Genomic DNA, 14,245 nt, shown 5'->3' on the forward strand with positions numbered 1-14,245 from the left:
GGAAAATATATAGAATTGAGGAAAATGCTAAAACCCCCAAAACACAAGCAAATACAAATGTGATTGGCATATGTGATTAAAAATTGTAATCCTCAACAATACATTATATAAAATCTGTATAGTAAAGGAAATTAAATGTACAATACAATGTTTATACAATAATTGAATTTCATCAGTTCTTACAAAATCACAGATGTGTAATAGCAAGTAAAAACTCATCAAAAACTGAAACTGATATCTGGGTACACAATAATCGAGCTACAATTCAAACTATACACCAAAACACGTATTTTTGAGACATGTCTCCTATGTGTTCATCCAGAAAAAAAGCAATAATTGATGAACAAGGTGAATTAAACTGAAAACTGTGAAGTACAGTGAAAGGCGTCAGAATCTAACATGTTGGGTGGGTGTGTTTTCCTTCTGTGGCCAATGGCAGTTTAACTGAGTCAAGTAAACTTCACTCTACGTTTTGTAGTGATGATTTCACTAGTGGGTTTTCAATTATCAACTTTGCGACTACTTGTGAATGACCCCTGTATGGACTGTGTGCATTTCGATGATTCATTTCCTTGGTAGTGTGTGATGTATGCTCACAGTATGCCATTTAAAAGCAACAATCCACCGAAAGTATAGCACAAATACATCACACTTATCATTAAATGTCAATTAATAAAGCATCAATTATATAAGGTTACAAGAGACTTTATGATAAGTAATTCCAATACAAAATTCAGATGAGTAAGTTGTAGTGTAATGGATAACGTCATGGTTAGCTGAGTTAGATATTATAGGTTCACAACTCACTGCATGGTAATATTTTTTTTCCAACTTAGCATTGTTATCACACGCTGGAACTTTGTTATGATTGTAATACAATAAGTTCTGCAATAATCAGTTTTATTTAACATTTCTGTCTCATTAGACAACAAAGGATGAAATAAATATCTGCCTATTTATTTCCGATCTGTGGTGGTTTCTGAGTGTGTGGTCAGGCAGGAACCTACGAGGACAGCTTAAATTGCTGCAAGTGGAATGATGAGCAATAACATTCATATCCTTCCTTGTCATAAATATTTTGCACATTGTACAACCACAAACATATTCCCCTAAAGAGTTCTTGCTACAACTGAGATCCTCCTGTCACTAGAACATCCATAAACATCAACTTGGCACTATAGCGATCGACAAATTGACAGCCTTGTTCCTTGTCACCTTTTCATCTTCATGGCACCATCATGTCAGAGTACACCAATTCCTAAAACAAGTAGTTTGAAACGTACTCGGCCCATCATCACTGTGTGGTGAAGGTAAATGTTGAAAGTTGTGTTGGCAACACCAGTCACGGATTACGTCAGCATTTCCTCTCTCACCTCTCACATCTTCCCTCTTTGCAATGGCCAAAAATATTCCCTTACTTCTGCAATGGCCAAAAATATTCCCTTAAACCTGCCACCACCCACCGTGCAAACCGTCAGTTTTTTATGCCACTTATATAACTCATTCAGTCACATCAAATGTCAATAGGAAGAAAACGAGATGAAGTCAAGCTAGACATTGAGAAAGAATGTAGAATTGAGTAAACCTTTTAAGGAACAAACGTAAAATCAGGTAATTTTTAGTTTTGATCTTATGGGTTTCTCACAGGGGGTACGAATTTACGGCACAGAATTGTGAAAAACCTAAACTTGGAGAACATAAAATCAGAGTTCCACTGTACTGTTATTGTTTCACCCTGGATTTTCCATTGTTTATTATGAATGACTGCTTCAGAGATATCGTCTGTGCTCTGTACCTTCACTTTTCAACTAACATTCGCACATATTGTGCAAAAATTAATAAAATCATACAGAAAAGAACCCACAAATAGTAAGATAATAATTCTCTGTAGAGATATGCAGCTACTTTTTCTTCAGTGCCCAATGATGGGAAAGTTTTAATTGTAATTTTTTATTTACTAAAATAAGTAGTGAATTATATTCTCTTCAGTATCAATGACTGCAGAGCACTGGTAGTCTAATTTCCTATGAAGTATTAGTTAAAGGAACAAGAAATTTGAAAATAATACTGGAACATAATACCCTACGCTATACACAACAAAATTATACAGTGTGATTCAGCTGCCCCTACCAATGGATTTTGTGCAACCCACACCACCTTCTAGAACCATTTCATATTCTATTGCTCACTGCACACAGATTATTAGTCCTACAGAAACAAATGAACACAACCTTCTTGTAGCAAATCTAATGTAGTTAAAATTTGTATTGGGATATGGTTTTCGTGTTATTCAAGAGAAACACATCTAAAGGTCAGTTTGTATGATTTTCTTGAATAATTTGAAACTTATAGCCTCCAGCAAAAATGTATCACAGAACAAAATTTAAGTACATTAGATTTCCTACAAAGAGGCCCTGTTCATTTTTTATGTACAACTAATAGCTTGCATGTAGCGAGCAAGAGAATGTGAAAATCTTTCAAATGGTATTTGAAGGCACTGTGGGTTGTATAAAACCCTTCAGTAGGGGGAGTTGAATCACCATGTATATTAGATTATCTTTTAGAATGAATTATGCAGACTGTAGGTATGTTTTTAGACCTGACAAAAGCATTTGATTCAGTAAACAGTAAGTTACTTCTAAAAACACTGAAGTCACATAATATCAGGGATCTATCCAGGCATCTTCTTGGCCACACACCTGATGAATTATAATCAAAATACGAAAGTGACAAAGAAGACAGTTGACAGGATTGCAAATTTTCAATCTATTAGTAAATAAATGTTATGTGACATCTAATCTGGTATGAGCCTTTCAATCCGATGCCATTTTGGCAGTAACTGTGTCGATTTTTACTGCTTGTTTACCAAGGAGTTTCTCATTTGGCCTCAATGATGTGGTCACGAAAATTGAACCTAGGGCCTCTGCATTAGAAGTCACCAATACTAACTAGCAGCAAACCGAAGAGGCAATGAAACAGTAAAGCAGGATGTTCTTTAGGACTGAATTATGGGTCTTTTCCTCTTTCTTGTACCTGTTAAAACAGGGTACAACCTAAAGATGACATATTAAGATGCAGGCAGGCACAAATAAAAAGACTCTTACACATAAGCTTTAGGACACACCCTTGCTCAGAAGAAGACAGATAAATACACACCATTCATTCACACAAGTAAGCACACTTCATGCACACATGACCCCCAACTCCAGCTCCCGGACCAGAATGTAAATGTAAATGTGAATGTGTGTATCAATGGTGTGTGTTTCTCTTTCTTTTGCTGATGAAGGTTGTGGCCAAAAGCGTGCGTGTACGTGTCTTTTAATTGTGTCTGTCTGCAACTTAAAAGTGTCGTCTTTATGGTAAGTAGAAATCTATCTTTTGCTACATTGTTGATATTCCACCCTGGAGTTTCCATTGCTTGATGGCCCAATCTAATTCACACAAAATGAGCTACACAGATTGTACAACAATCTTGTTCTATGACATATTTCATTGAAATGTGAAAAGTGTTGTGTATGTGGAAACACTCCAGTATTAGATGGACCTACTTCGGCAAACATGCACAAACAATTAAAAAATTCAGCCACCATTATGAAAGAAAAAGATACTGAAGAACCAAACAAAGATAAATGGACCAGCGTAACGTACAAAAAAGACAGAGAGAAGCATTATAATAAGACAGAAAGTGAATTCTTTATTACAGGTGACTCATTGTTGAAAAACCTAGTTGTTCCAAACTCCAAAATCAACATTCGACCTGGAGTCAGGATACATCAATTGCATACACACCTAAACAATATCTTAAACTCAAGAGAGAAAACAGCAGATAAGCATAGCAGAAATCCAAAAGGTGTTTTTATCCATGTGGGAACAAATTTGCTTCAAAACAACTGTGAGAAAGAAATTGTAAACCACACAAGGAACCTCATCCGAATGGCCAGAAGACTCTATTCAAATTCCAGAATAATAATAAGTGGCATTGTGTATAGGAGATCGATGAGTGACAGCTATGTGCAGAAAATAAATGGCAATATTAAAGAACAGTGCAATAAACTAGGAGTCATTTTTATTGATCCCAACAAATTTTGAAGTGCAAAGTCTCTTGCCAAAGATGGTCTACATCTAAATAGGTTGGGCTCAAAAATATTCAGCAAGATGTTCATAGATACTTGCCAGGTCATAAAAAATAAGGGAAACCGATAAGTAGCGACGGGGGTGAAATTTTTCATTGAGCTGCCACAGACAGGCAGGAACATTTCATGTATGAGAACCCATATGAGCAGAAACTTTAGCAAAGAAAACTTGCTAACATTTAGTGAGAAGCTAAAAGAGAAAACTTAGCCTTTTGATCATTGTAACTCAAGAGATGAAAACTTTGAGAAATTCTTAAACAGTTTTCTTGGTGTCTTTAATGAAACATTTCCACCTAGACTCTGCAGCAATAAAATAACAAATAAAGTAAAGTGCTGGGACATAAAAATTTCCAGAGTAAGGAAATGGCAACTGCACAGAGAACTAAAATATAATAAAGATATTGATTTCATTAAATATGTTAGAGTCTATAAAACCTTATTTAAAAGAGTTGTCAGGCAGCAAAACAACTGGCAAATAACAGGCTAATTTTAAATCAGAAAAATAAGACAAAGGCTGTGTGGTCAGTCATTAAAACTGAGTTAGGTGTTAAAGCCTGTAATCAAGAAATTTCAAAAATTGACACTGAAGGAAATACTATTGTAAATCCAACTCAAATACCAGGATACTTTAATGAATTTTTTATAAATATAGCAAAGTCAATGCAGATGTAACAGATTATCACAACAAAGTAAATCCCTTTGGTCTAGGTGAAAACTCTGAAAACTTTACAAAATTCTTAAAAGTTTCTGTGAAGGATGTAGAAAATGCTATTCTAACATTAAGAAACAAAAAATCTGCAGGTTAGGATGGAATAACCACCAAAGTTATTAAAATGGTACCACTAGCTCAAATAATAAATCAATGTTTTGAAGAGAGCTGTTTCCCAGAGGTACTGAAATATGCTTAAGTCAAACCACTCTTCAAGAAGGGATCAAGAGAGATCATGGGAAATTGTTGTCCTATCTTGATTCTCCCAGTCCTATCTAAAATATTTGAAAAACTTGCTGATGCACAAATCAAAAACTTCATTGCAAAATATTATGTTATTCTAAACAATCAATTTGGTTTTCAGCAGGTGAAAAGCATCATAGATGCAGTAAACAGGTGTCTCCTGCAGATGGAGACGAAACGTTAGGTGGAAATTTTATACATCGACCACGACCTCTCAACCCGGAAGTTTCAAATGAAGACAACACCGGCCGTGAAAGCCTATATTGTAAGATTAAGAATGCCCACAACAACCAAGTTATAGAAGAAGTTCACTCAGTCAAATTCTTAGGTTTAAATGTAAATAAAAATTTGAGCTGGCAGGCACACACTGAATACCTGGCAAACAAACTGAGCAGCTTTGCATTTGCAATGCAAATATTATCAACTGCAACTGACAAGGACACACAAAAAGTAGCATATATAAGCTACTTCAAATCCATTATTAGCTATGGTACTGTTTTTTGGGGTAACTCGACAAACATAGTGCGAATACTAAAAATACAGAAAAAAATCATTTGAAATATGTGCACTGCAAATCACAAAGAACCATGTCGACCATTATTTACAAAACTTAAAATATTAACTCTGCCATCCTTATACATATATGAGATTATTATATTTTTGTACACCAGACATGAATTATTTGAGGGAAACCATTTTGTCCATTCACATGATACTAGAAACAAAGAAAATTTTATGCTCCCCACCCACCGCCTCAAACTGTTTGCCCAGGGACCTCAATAAATGGGAATGAAAATTTATAATAAATTAAAAGAGAACAAGTTGATGCTGATGAATTTAGGTTCACTTAAAAGAAAGCAATATGAGGTACTGACAATGAAGTGTTATTACTCAGTGGATGAATTCATGCGGAACAAACTGGAAATTTGATCTGGATACAATGTGTTACACATTCCAAGAAATATCTTTATACTCTTATTATTTATTGTAGTGCTATTATTTATTAATGTAAAAATCATTGTGACTGTTTTATAAATTTTTTATATGCCTCCTGTACGCAAACCAAATGAATTGCAAATGTAAGTCCATGAGATGAATAAAACACAATTCACAATAGTATCTCAGCAACTGAAATTGCTTCTTAGAAATGTTTTGATGTGTACATGTGTGAAAATCTTTGGTAAGTGTCATATTAATGTAATATGTCGGAAAGTCATATTTACCTTGAGGCAGCTGACAGAAAAATTTTGCAAGTTTGATTGGGAATTACACATCACCTTCATTGATTTTTGACAAGTTTATAGCAGCACTAACTGCTCCATGTTATGGAAAACATTGAGGAATTATACATCCCATTGAAATGTATCCAACTACTGCAGGTTGCTACTCTCAATCAACTTGTCAAGAATGGTTTGGCAACCAACTATTGGCACTATTTAGTATTCAAAATAGGTGGTGGGGGCAGACACAATCCTGGCATTCAGTGATGACTCTGTGATACTGGAAACACCAAGGAGCAAGTGTGTGCTGATACCTCCTGATTACTCCACAATGCAAAGAAAACTGCATTGTTGGTGAATGATGATTTCATAGTGTGTCATGCTGTCAAGCTCTCCTTCTGTTTGTTGTCGTTGATAGGCATACCACTGAATGAGGGGATCCATGCTGACTAATAAAAATTAAGTGACAAAAGAAGAGCATCATTGAATAATAAACACAAATCGCATGTTCTTAAGTCTGAACACTCTATTCAAGTCATGTCTAATAAAATGGAAGAAAGAGATTCAGCTGTACATGACAGTAGCATGGCCAGTACTTTTATATGGTGGCTAAACCTGTGCGACATCAGCAACATCTGAAGAAACAATCAGTGCCTTTGAAAAGAAGGTACTTCAAAAGACTTACAGACCCATCTATAATACCACAGAAGGTAAGTGGGAATGAAGAATGCAAGATGACCCATATGAGTGGTTGGTTGAGAAAGCTGGGTGATGTTAGCTACAACTTCAAGAGGAAGGTAGTTCAAAAGATCAATGGAACTGTCTGCGATACAATTGTCGGTAAACGGGAATGAATAACGAAGAAAGACCTAAACCAAGTGTCTGGAAAGCCACACATTGGCCTAATATTAGGTCAGAGAAGGATACAGTGGTTTGTCCACTTCTTTTGAAGTGATGAATCCCTCCTTAACCAAGACCTCCATTCTCAACCTGCTGAAAAATGGCCTATGGGACATCCCAGGATTCAATGGAAAGATTGAGTACTAACAATCCTTAAACAAGTGGATCCAACAGTGATGGAAGATGAAGCCAGAGACTGACAATGATGGAAGATGAAGCTGGAGACCAACAATGGTGGACTTATATCAGCTCTTCTGTTGTGACTGACTGACTTCCCTCTATTGTGCTTCATTTATAATTTTTTATAGTGTGAAGTTTTTCCATTTTTTTTCTTCTGTTTTCTTCTGTAGGCATTAAAGGCCCATTAATACAATAGGTAACGATGAAGATAATGTGGGAAAGTTAGTACTGTCTTATGTCCCTGGCTTAGCCAGCTGTCAAAGCTAGTCCCAAGCCACACATTAGGAATTTTACACAACACAATAACATATCCTATTTATGGTGCTATGCACTGGATTTACACTTAAACAGAATAACTTTACATAAGAACAAAATTAACATGACTGTGGTCTGATTTGTCAACATCACTAAGCCATGAAAAGAGAATGATTTCAATGCAAAATTAAAATTTTTTTATATAAAAATGTTTAAATACATTCAAAGAATTTTAAGTGGGAAGTTGAAAACTCAGACAACAGTAGCATATTACATATGTTGTAAAACACTCCAAATAAGAAGCAGTAGCATTTGAAAGTATGGTTAAAATTTTAAATGGAAAGCCGAAAACTCAGACAACTGTAGCATATTTCATATGCTATAAAAAAGTCCAAATAAACAGAAGTAGGATTTGAATGGTATGGTAATAACTGTGTAAAACAGATATAAGATGTAGCAGTTGTATGCAACACATACTTTCCGGTGTAGTTACTATAACAGTATTGTTTATGAGGTTTGCACAAACCATTGATTCAATGACTCCATGGGGGAAAATATAAATAAATAAATAAGGTGGCTTGTAAAGTATGGGCGTAGATGTAGTTAGAAATATAAAACAATGGAACTAATGAAAAACAGATAAAACATTCAGGGCAATAGCTCATATGGTCCATCCTCGGAATGCAATACAGCAAGGATTATTTGTGGCATGGATTCAACAAGACCTTGCTAGGTTTATGGAATGTCACACCAGATGTTTATGCATAGTTCATAGATTTCCCATACATTATGGGCTGGTGATCTTTCAACATGGAGATGGCACCCGCCAACCTCCCAGCTGTTTCTCTGGGTTCCTACCAGGCAAATCTGGTAGCCAAAAGAGCAAGGTGAGTTCACTATCATGCTGCTCAAACAACTGTAGCTCGATTATGACCTCATGATAAGAACATTTTTCCTATTACAAGATGCCACATTACCAACGGGGAAGACATGACGTATGTAGTGATATAGGTGGTATGCAATAATGTTCAAATAGTTCACAGGCAGCTGTGGTGCCTTTAATTATTACCATAGCTCCAATGTAAGCCGAGGCAAATGTCTGTCATAGCATAATACTGTCCCCGCCAGTCTGTGACTGTAGTATGATACCTGTTTCAAGCAGATATTCGCCTGTATGATGGCATATCTGGACACAAACCACTGACCTGGTGTAACAAGAAATGTGATTCATCTGAACAACTGACACATTTCCATTGATCCACAGTCCAAAACACATTTCTGGAGAGCCACAGTGCACTCTTAATGATTCTGTGCCCACTAGAACTGTAACTGACAATGTCATTGGACCAACATGGGAAAACATAGGAGTCATCTGCCGTGGAGCCCATGTTCAACAATGTGCACTGAACAATGTGCTCCAAAACAATTGTGGCTATACCAGCATTGTGTCATCAGATATGCCACAGATCCCTGTTTGTCTTACTTCACAGATCAGGAAAGCCTCTGACCTCCACTTACTGTGATGAGGTATAGACGTCCAATATCTTGTTACCTAATCAGGATTTTTCCATAGATACATATGACACAGCACACAAACACCTGACTAGCTTCACTGTTTTCTAGATTCTTATTCCAAGGTACAGGGCAACAACAAGAGGAGATAAAGAAGAGGGAAAGTGTACTTATGTCAGCAGATGATAGGATTGGAATATACATAACAAATAATTGAAGAAATTGGGTGTAAGTGCTGCTTTGAGGTGAAGATATTGGCACGGGAGAGAAAATTATGGTAAGCTACATTAAACAAAGCAGTTAGCTGATGGGAGAAAATGCTAACTGCAGCACCTGAAATTGATTGAAGAGCACAATTTCATTCCATTAACTGTTTTCATACTATATGACTGACAGCTGCTATTTCAGTTCAAAACTTATTTTCCCAACACAGTGATATTGTGTGGTAAGAGGGATAGCATATTAGCAGTCAGCCAAGAGGACTATCATTTAAACAGCTTTTCTGGCAGTAAAGACAAAAATATTATGAGCTTCTTTGCAAAAACTATCGATTTCATACAGCTGATGAGCAACGGTTAAGTTTTAAGTTACCTTACTGATGAGCTTTATATAAATTTAATGGGCTTATTAAAGATAGTCAAACATCTATAGAAAAAACTCAATATATTTATGACTTAAATAGATTTCATCGAAATGTTTTTCCTGTTGTTTCAATACTGACCTGGGAGAGAAGAACTTTTATTTCTTTTTGCGTCAATATGTTGCTTTATCTCACACAGAACAGTTTCATTGTTTAACGTGTCAAGTGGAATATTTATTGCGTTGTCCAAGTGGCATATCTCATATTCCATTGGAGGCCTTACATCTACTAAAATATGTGGTTTCCCTTCATTAAGAAATCTTCTGTATTCCAAAGGTGTGATCCTGTCCCTAGCATCTAGTAACTGAAGCTTATGATCCTGAAAAAGCAAGAGACAAAAATCAGTACAATGAAGCACATAAAAAAATAATAATTGTGATATACGCCCTTAAATTATATATTATCAATACTGAAGATTAAACATTTCACTTATCACTCATAAATAGACTACTTAGTGATATGTGCCTCCTTGTATGATGGCACACAACTGTAGGAACATAGTAATGCATGAGCTGTAGGGAGCAAGTTTTTACTTATCATGCTGGACCAAAAGTTCATTATTAGATTTTTTTGTCGTACATGTGTCAGGTCTTACACCACTGTTCTGGGTTGCATTCAAACCTCTCGATATGAGTGACACAGTGTTGATTGTGAGACATTCACCAGATAAGGACGGTAAGCTTTGTGGTCATTTTTGAGAGAAGTAGGTCACCTTTCAGCACCCTCACAACCTTAGTTTCATTTAATATGTAAACAAAGCAATATACGTAGAAGAACTCATGATGGAGATCTACCACACACATTTACATGTCTGCCACAGCATCCACAGGTTGTACGACGGCAACAGCAAACCACTACCATCAAGCCCTAGATCATGGTTGAATACAGTGGTCCCTTCATTATTTTAAAGCTTTTTTTTAGCATGAAACTGTCAGGTGCTAATTCACAAAGTGACGAATCACAAAATGTTTGTTGCCGAGGAAATTTAATTATGGTGATTGCTAACAGACCTTTAAGAGGTTACATAGTTACTGCATGGGTAATACAGTGAGAGTTACACTGAACACAACAGAGTATAACAATACCATCACAGTGACACCTCAACAGTCATTCTCCAGAAGTTGTTTATGCCACTGCATCATGGGAGAGACAATGTGGAATCTGAAAGAAATGGGGAAAATTCTGAAACAGGCTGCAGCCTTGAGTTACTCCATAACGCATATAGAACCCAGATATTGATTCCTGGTCTGGCACTCAGTTTTGGCTTCACATACACAACTACAGGTTATCAAGTACTGAGACAATAATGCTATATGACAACAGTTCTCAAAATGTAGCAGCACCACGAAAGTCAATACTGAAGGAAGAACAAACGTTTATTTAGGCAATTCTTTCCCATGTTTTCATAGTGAACTGGAATGTGAACTAGTATTGAAAAACTGCAACTGATATGTGGCAATTCTTCTCCTTTCAGGGTCACACTTCAATGAGTACAGGTAAGAAAGTAATTCTTTTGAAACAGAAAGTAGCTCCTGGCACTCGTCAAGAACACAGTTACTTTGAAGATTATTATATCCACTTAACTAACAGTACATTTAGCTCTAGTATGAATTGGGTTGATGGGTATTTTGTAAGTTCTCACAAATCTCCACAGTCTGCGCTCTTTCATATCTTGCTACACTAGGATTTATGGTATAAGAGTGATACTTCAGAATAATTTAGTCTGCAGACTATGTTCATTTCCAGAATGAGAGTTTCATTTTACATGAGGCTACAGTGATATTAACGTTCTTGTCAAATTATAACTGTTTTCCAGGCATGTAATCAGTTTTAACCAGTCATGGCGGTTCTTTGCAACATACATAGTGAATGTTTCATTCTGGATCCAAGCTCTAAGCTGTGATTAAATTATTCCCCACAGGTCATTTCTCTCAGGAATGCTAGGCCAATAAAAGAACCTACGTACATCATGCAAAAATAGGACAGAATTACTGGCAGGCTGAAACTTCGAACCAGTCTATGAAGTAAGCACAGATGGCTCCATTGCAGAACTGCATTTATGCACAGGCCAGATAGGCCATGGCTGAGGCCACTGAGAAGGTAGGGGATACCGAGAGACCTCGATCAGCACTGACAGAGAGAGAGAGAGAGAGAGAGAGAGAGAGAGAGAAAGAGAGAGAGAGAGAGAGGTGGGGGGGATTTTGAAAATATGGAAGTCAAGCCATCAACACTGTCACTAGCACAGCATGCAGTTCATTGTTGAGATCAGCTGGAGTGCGATTGTTAAGGTTGCTGGTCGCAACTGGTATTTCAGATGTGGATCACAGTTAAGGATTCTGAGGTAGAGCCACCCAACATATATCTTAAGTTATATTTTTCAATCATGTATTACAGAATTTACATTATCAGGAAGCACATAAGGTTTTTTTGTCCTTAGGTGATTCTCCATTCAATCCAGATAACGATAACTGTAGGTGATAGTATGTAAATTCCCCAATCAAACAGTAATCATGGGTGAAGACTTTAATCATCCAACAATTAATTGGGAAAATTATAGTTTCGTTTGTGGTGTGCTTGATAAGACAGCCAGTGAAACTTTACTAAATGCCCTCTTGAAAACTACCTACAACAGATAATAAGGAACACCACTCATAATGGAAATATACTGGGTCTAATGGCAACAAGTAGAATTGACCTCTTTGAGGACATCCACAATGAATCTGGTGTCAGTGACCATCATGCGGTTGTGACAACAATGATTGTCAAAGTATAAAGGACAACTAAAACAAGCAGAAAGATAAATATGTTCAGTTAACTAGATAAAAAATCAGTAATGTCATATCTCAATGACAAACTTGAAACTTTCAGCACACTTCGGGAGCATATATAGAGCACTCTGGTTCAGGTTTAAAAGAACAGTTGACCACACAGTGTATAGGTATGTACCTAGTAGAATAATTCATAATGGGAGGGAACCTCCATGGTATACAGTCACTGTAAAGTAGCTTCTAAGGAAACAGAGATTACGGCATAATAGGTGTAAAGCATAAGGCTATAGATAGAGAGATGTTGAATGAAACATGTTTGGCTGTCAAGAGAGCAATGTGTGATGCCTTCAATAACTACCATAGCAGAATATTGTTAAATGGTATTTCACAAAATCCAAAGAAATTCTGGTTGTCTGTAAAGGCTGTTAGTGGCACCAAAGTTACTGTCCAGTCTTTAGCAAATGAGACAAGAAATGAAATTGAGGGTAGCAAAGCAAATGTTGAAATGCTTTACTCCATTTTCAAATGTTCCTTTACAAAGAAAAACCCAGAACTGCCCCAATTTAATCCTCATACCACTGAAAAGATGAATGAAATAAGTATTTGTGTCAGTTGTATTGAGAAACGCCTGAAATCATTAAAATTTAAGAAAGCTCCAGGCCCAGACGGAATCTCTGTCAGATTCTGTACTGAATTTGTGTCTGAGTTAGCCCCTCTTCTAACTATAATCCATCATAGATCCCTTGAACAAAAAACCATGCCTATTTCTTGGAAAAAGGTACAGTCACATCTGTCTACAATAAGGGTAGTAGAAGTGATCCACAAAACTGCTGTCCAATATCCTTAACATTAATTTGTTGTAGAATCATAGAACATATTCTGAGCTCAAAGATAATGAGGTATCTTGAACAGAATGACCTTCCCAATGCCAAGCAGCATGGATTTAGAAAACATTGTTCATGTGAAACTCAACTCGCACTTCTCTTATGTGACATACTGAAATCTTTGGATCAAGGCACCCAGGCAGATGTAATATTTCTTGATTTCCAAAAAGCATTTGACTCAGTATTGCACCTACACTTGTTGTCAAAAGTACAATCATATGGGGTGTCAAGTCAAATTTGTGACAGGATTGAGGATTTTTTGGTAGGGAGTACACAGCATGTTATCTTGGATGGAGTGTCATCATGTGGTGTTGAAGTAACTTTGGTTGTGTCCCAGGGAAATGTGTTGGGACTCTTGCTGTTCGTGTTGCATATTAATGAACTTACAGACAATATTAAGAGTAACATCAGGGAGATGATGCAGTTATCTATAATGAAGTACAATCTGAAAGAAGCTTCATAAAGTGGCCGTGCGGTTAAAGGCGCTGCAGTCTGGAACCGCAAGACCGCTACGGTCGCAGGTTCGAATCCTGCCTCGGGCATGGATGTTTGTGATGTCCTTAGGTTAGTTAGGTTTAACTAGTTCTAAGTTCTAGGGGACTAATGACCTCAGCAGTTGAGTCCCATAGTGCTCAGAGCCATTTGAACCATTTCGAAGCTTCATAAATATTGTCAAATCTTCAATGTGGTGGAGGGATTGGCAACTTGTTCTAAATGCTCAAAAATGTAAAATTTTGCACTTTACAAAAGGAAAAAAAGCGTAGTGTCCTATGACTATAATAACAATGAGTCACTGTTGGA

At 36.6% G+C, this 14,245-nt stretch overlaps 1 protein-coding gene across 1 annotated transcript in view; it reads right to left on the minus strand.

Moving 5' to 3' along the window:
- The window catches only part of LOC124615750 (adenylyltransferase and sulfurtransferase MOCS3), a 217,796-nt gene that overhangs the window by 11,990 nt on the left and 191,561 nt on the right, over positions 1-14,245 (minus strand). The window contains exon 8 of the mRNA XM_047143837.1: positions 9,874-10,111. Coding sequence (XP_046999793.1) covers positions 9,874-10,111 — 238 coding nt within the window. The remainder of the gene's footprint in view (positions 1-9,873; positions 10,112-14,245) is intronic.

Source organism: Schistocerca americana, chromosome 5 (assembly GCF_021461395.2).
Source record: "Schistocerca americana isolate TAMUIC-IGC-003095 chromosome 5, iqSchAmer2.1, whole genome shotgun sequence".
Lineage (NCBI taxonomy): Eukaryota > Metazoa > Arthropoda > Insecta > Orthoptera > Acrididae > Schistocerca > Schistocerca americana.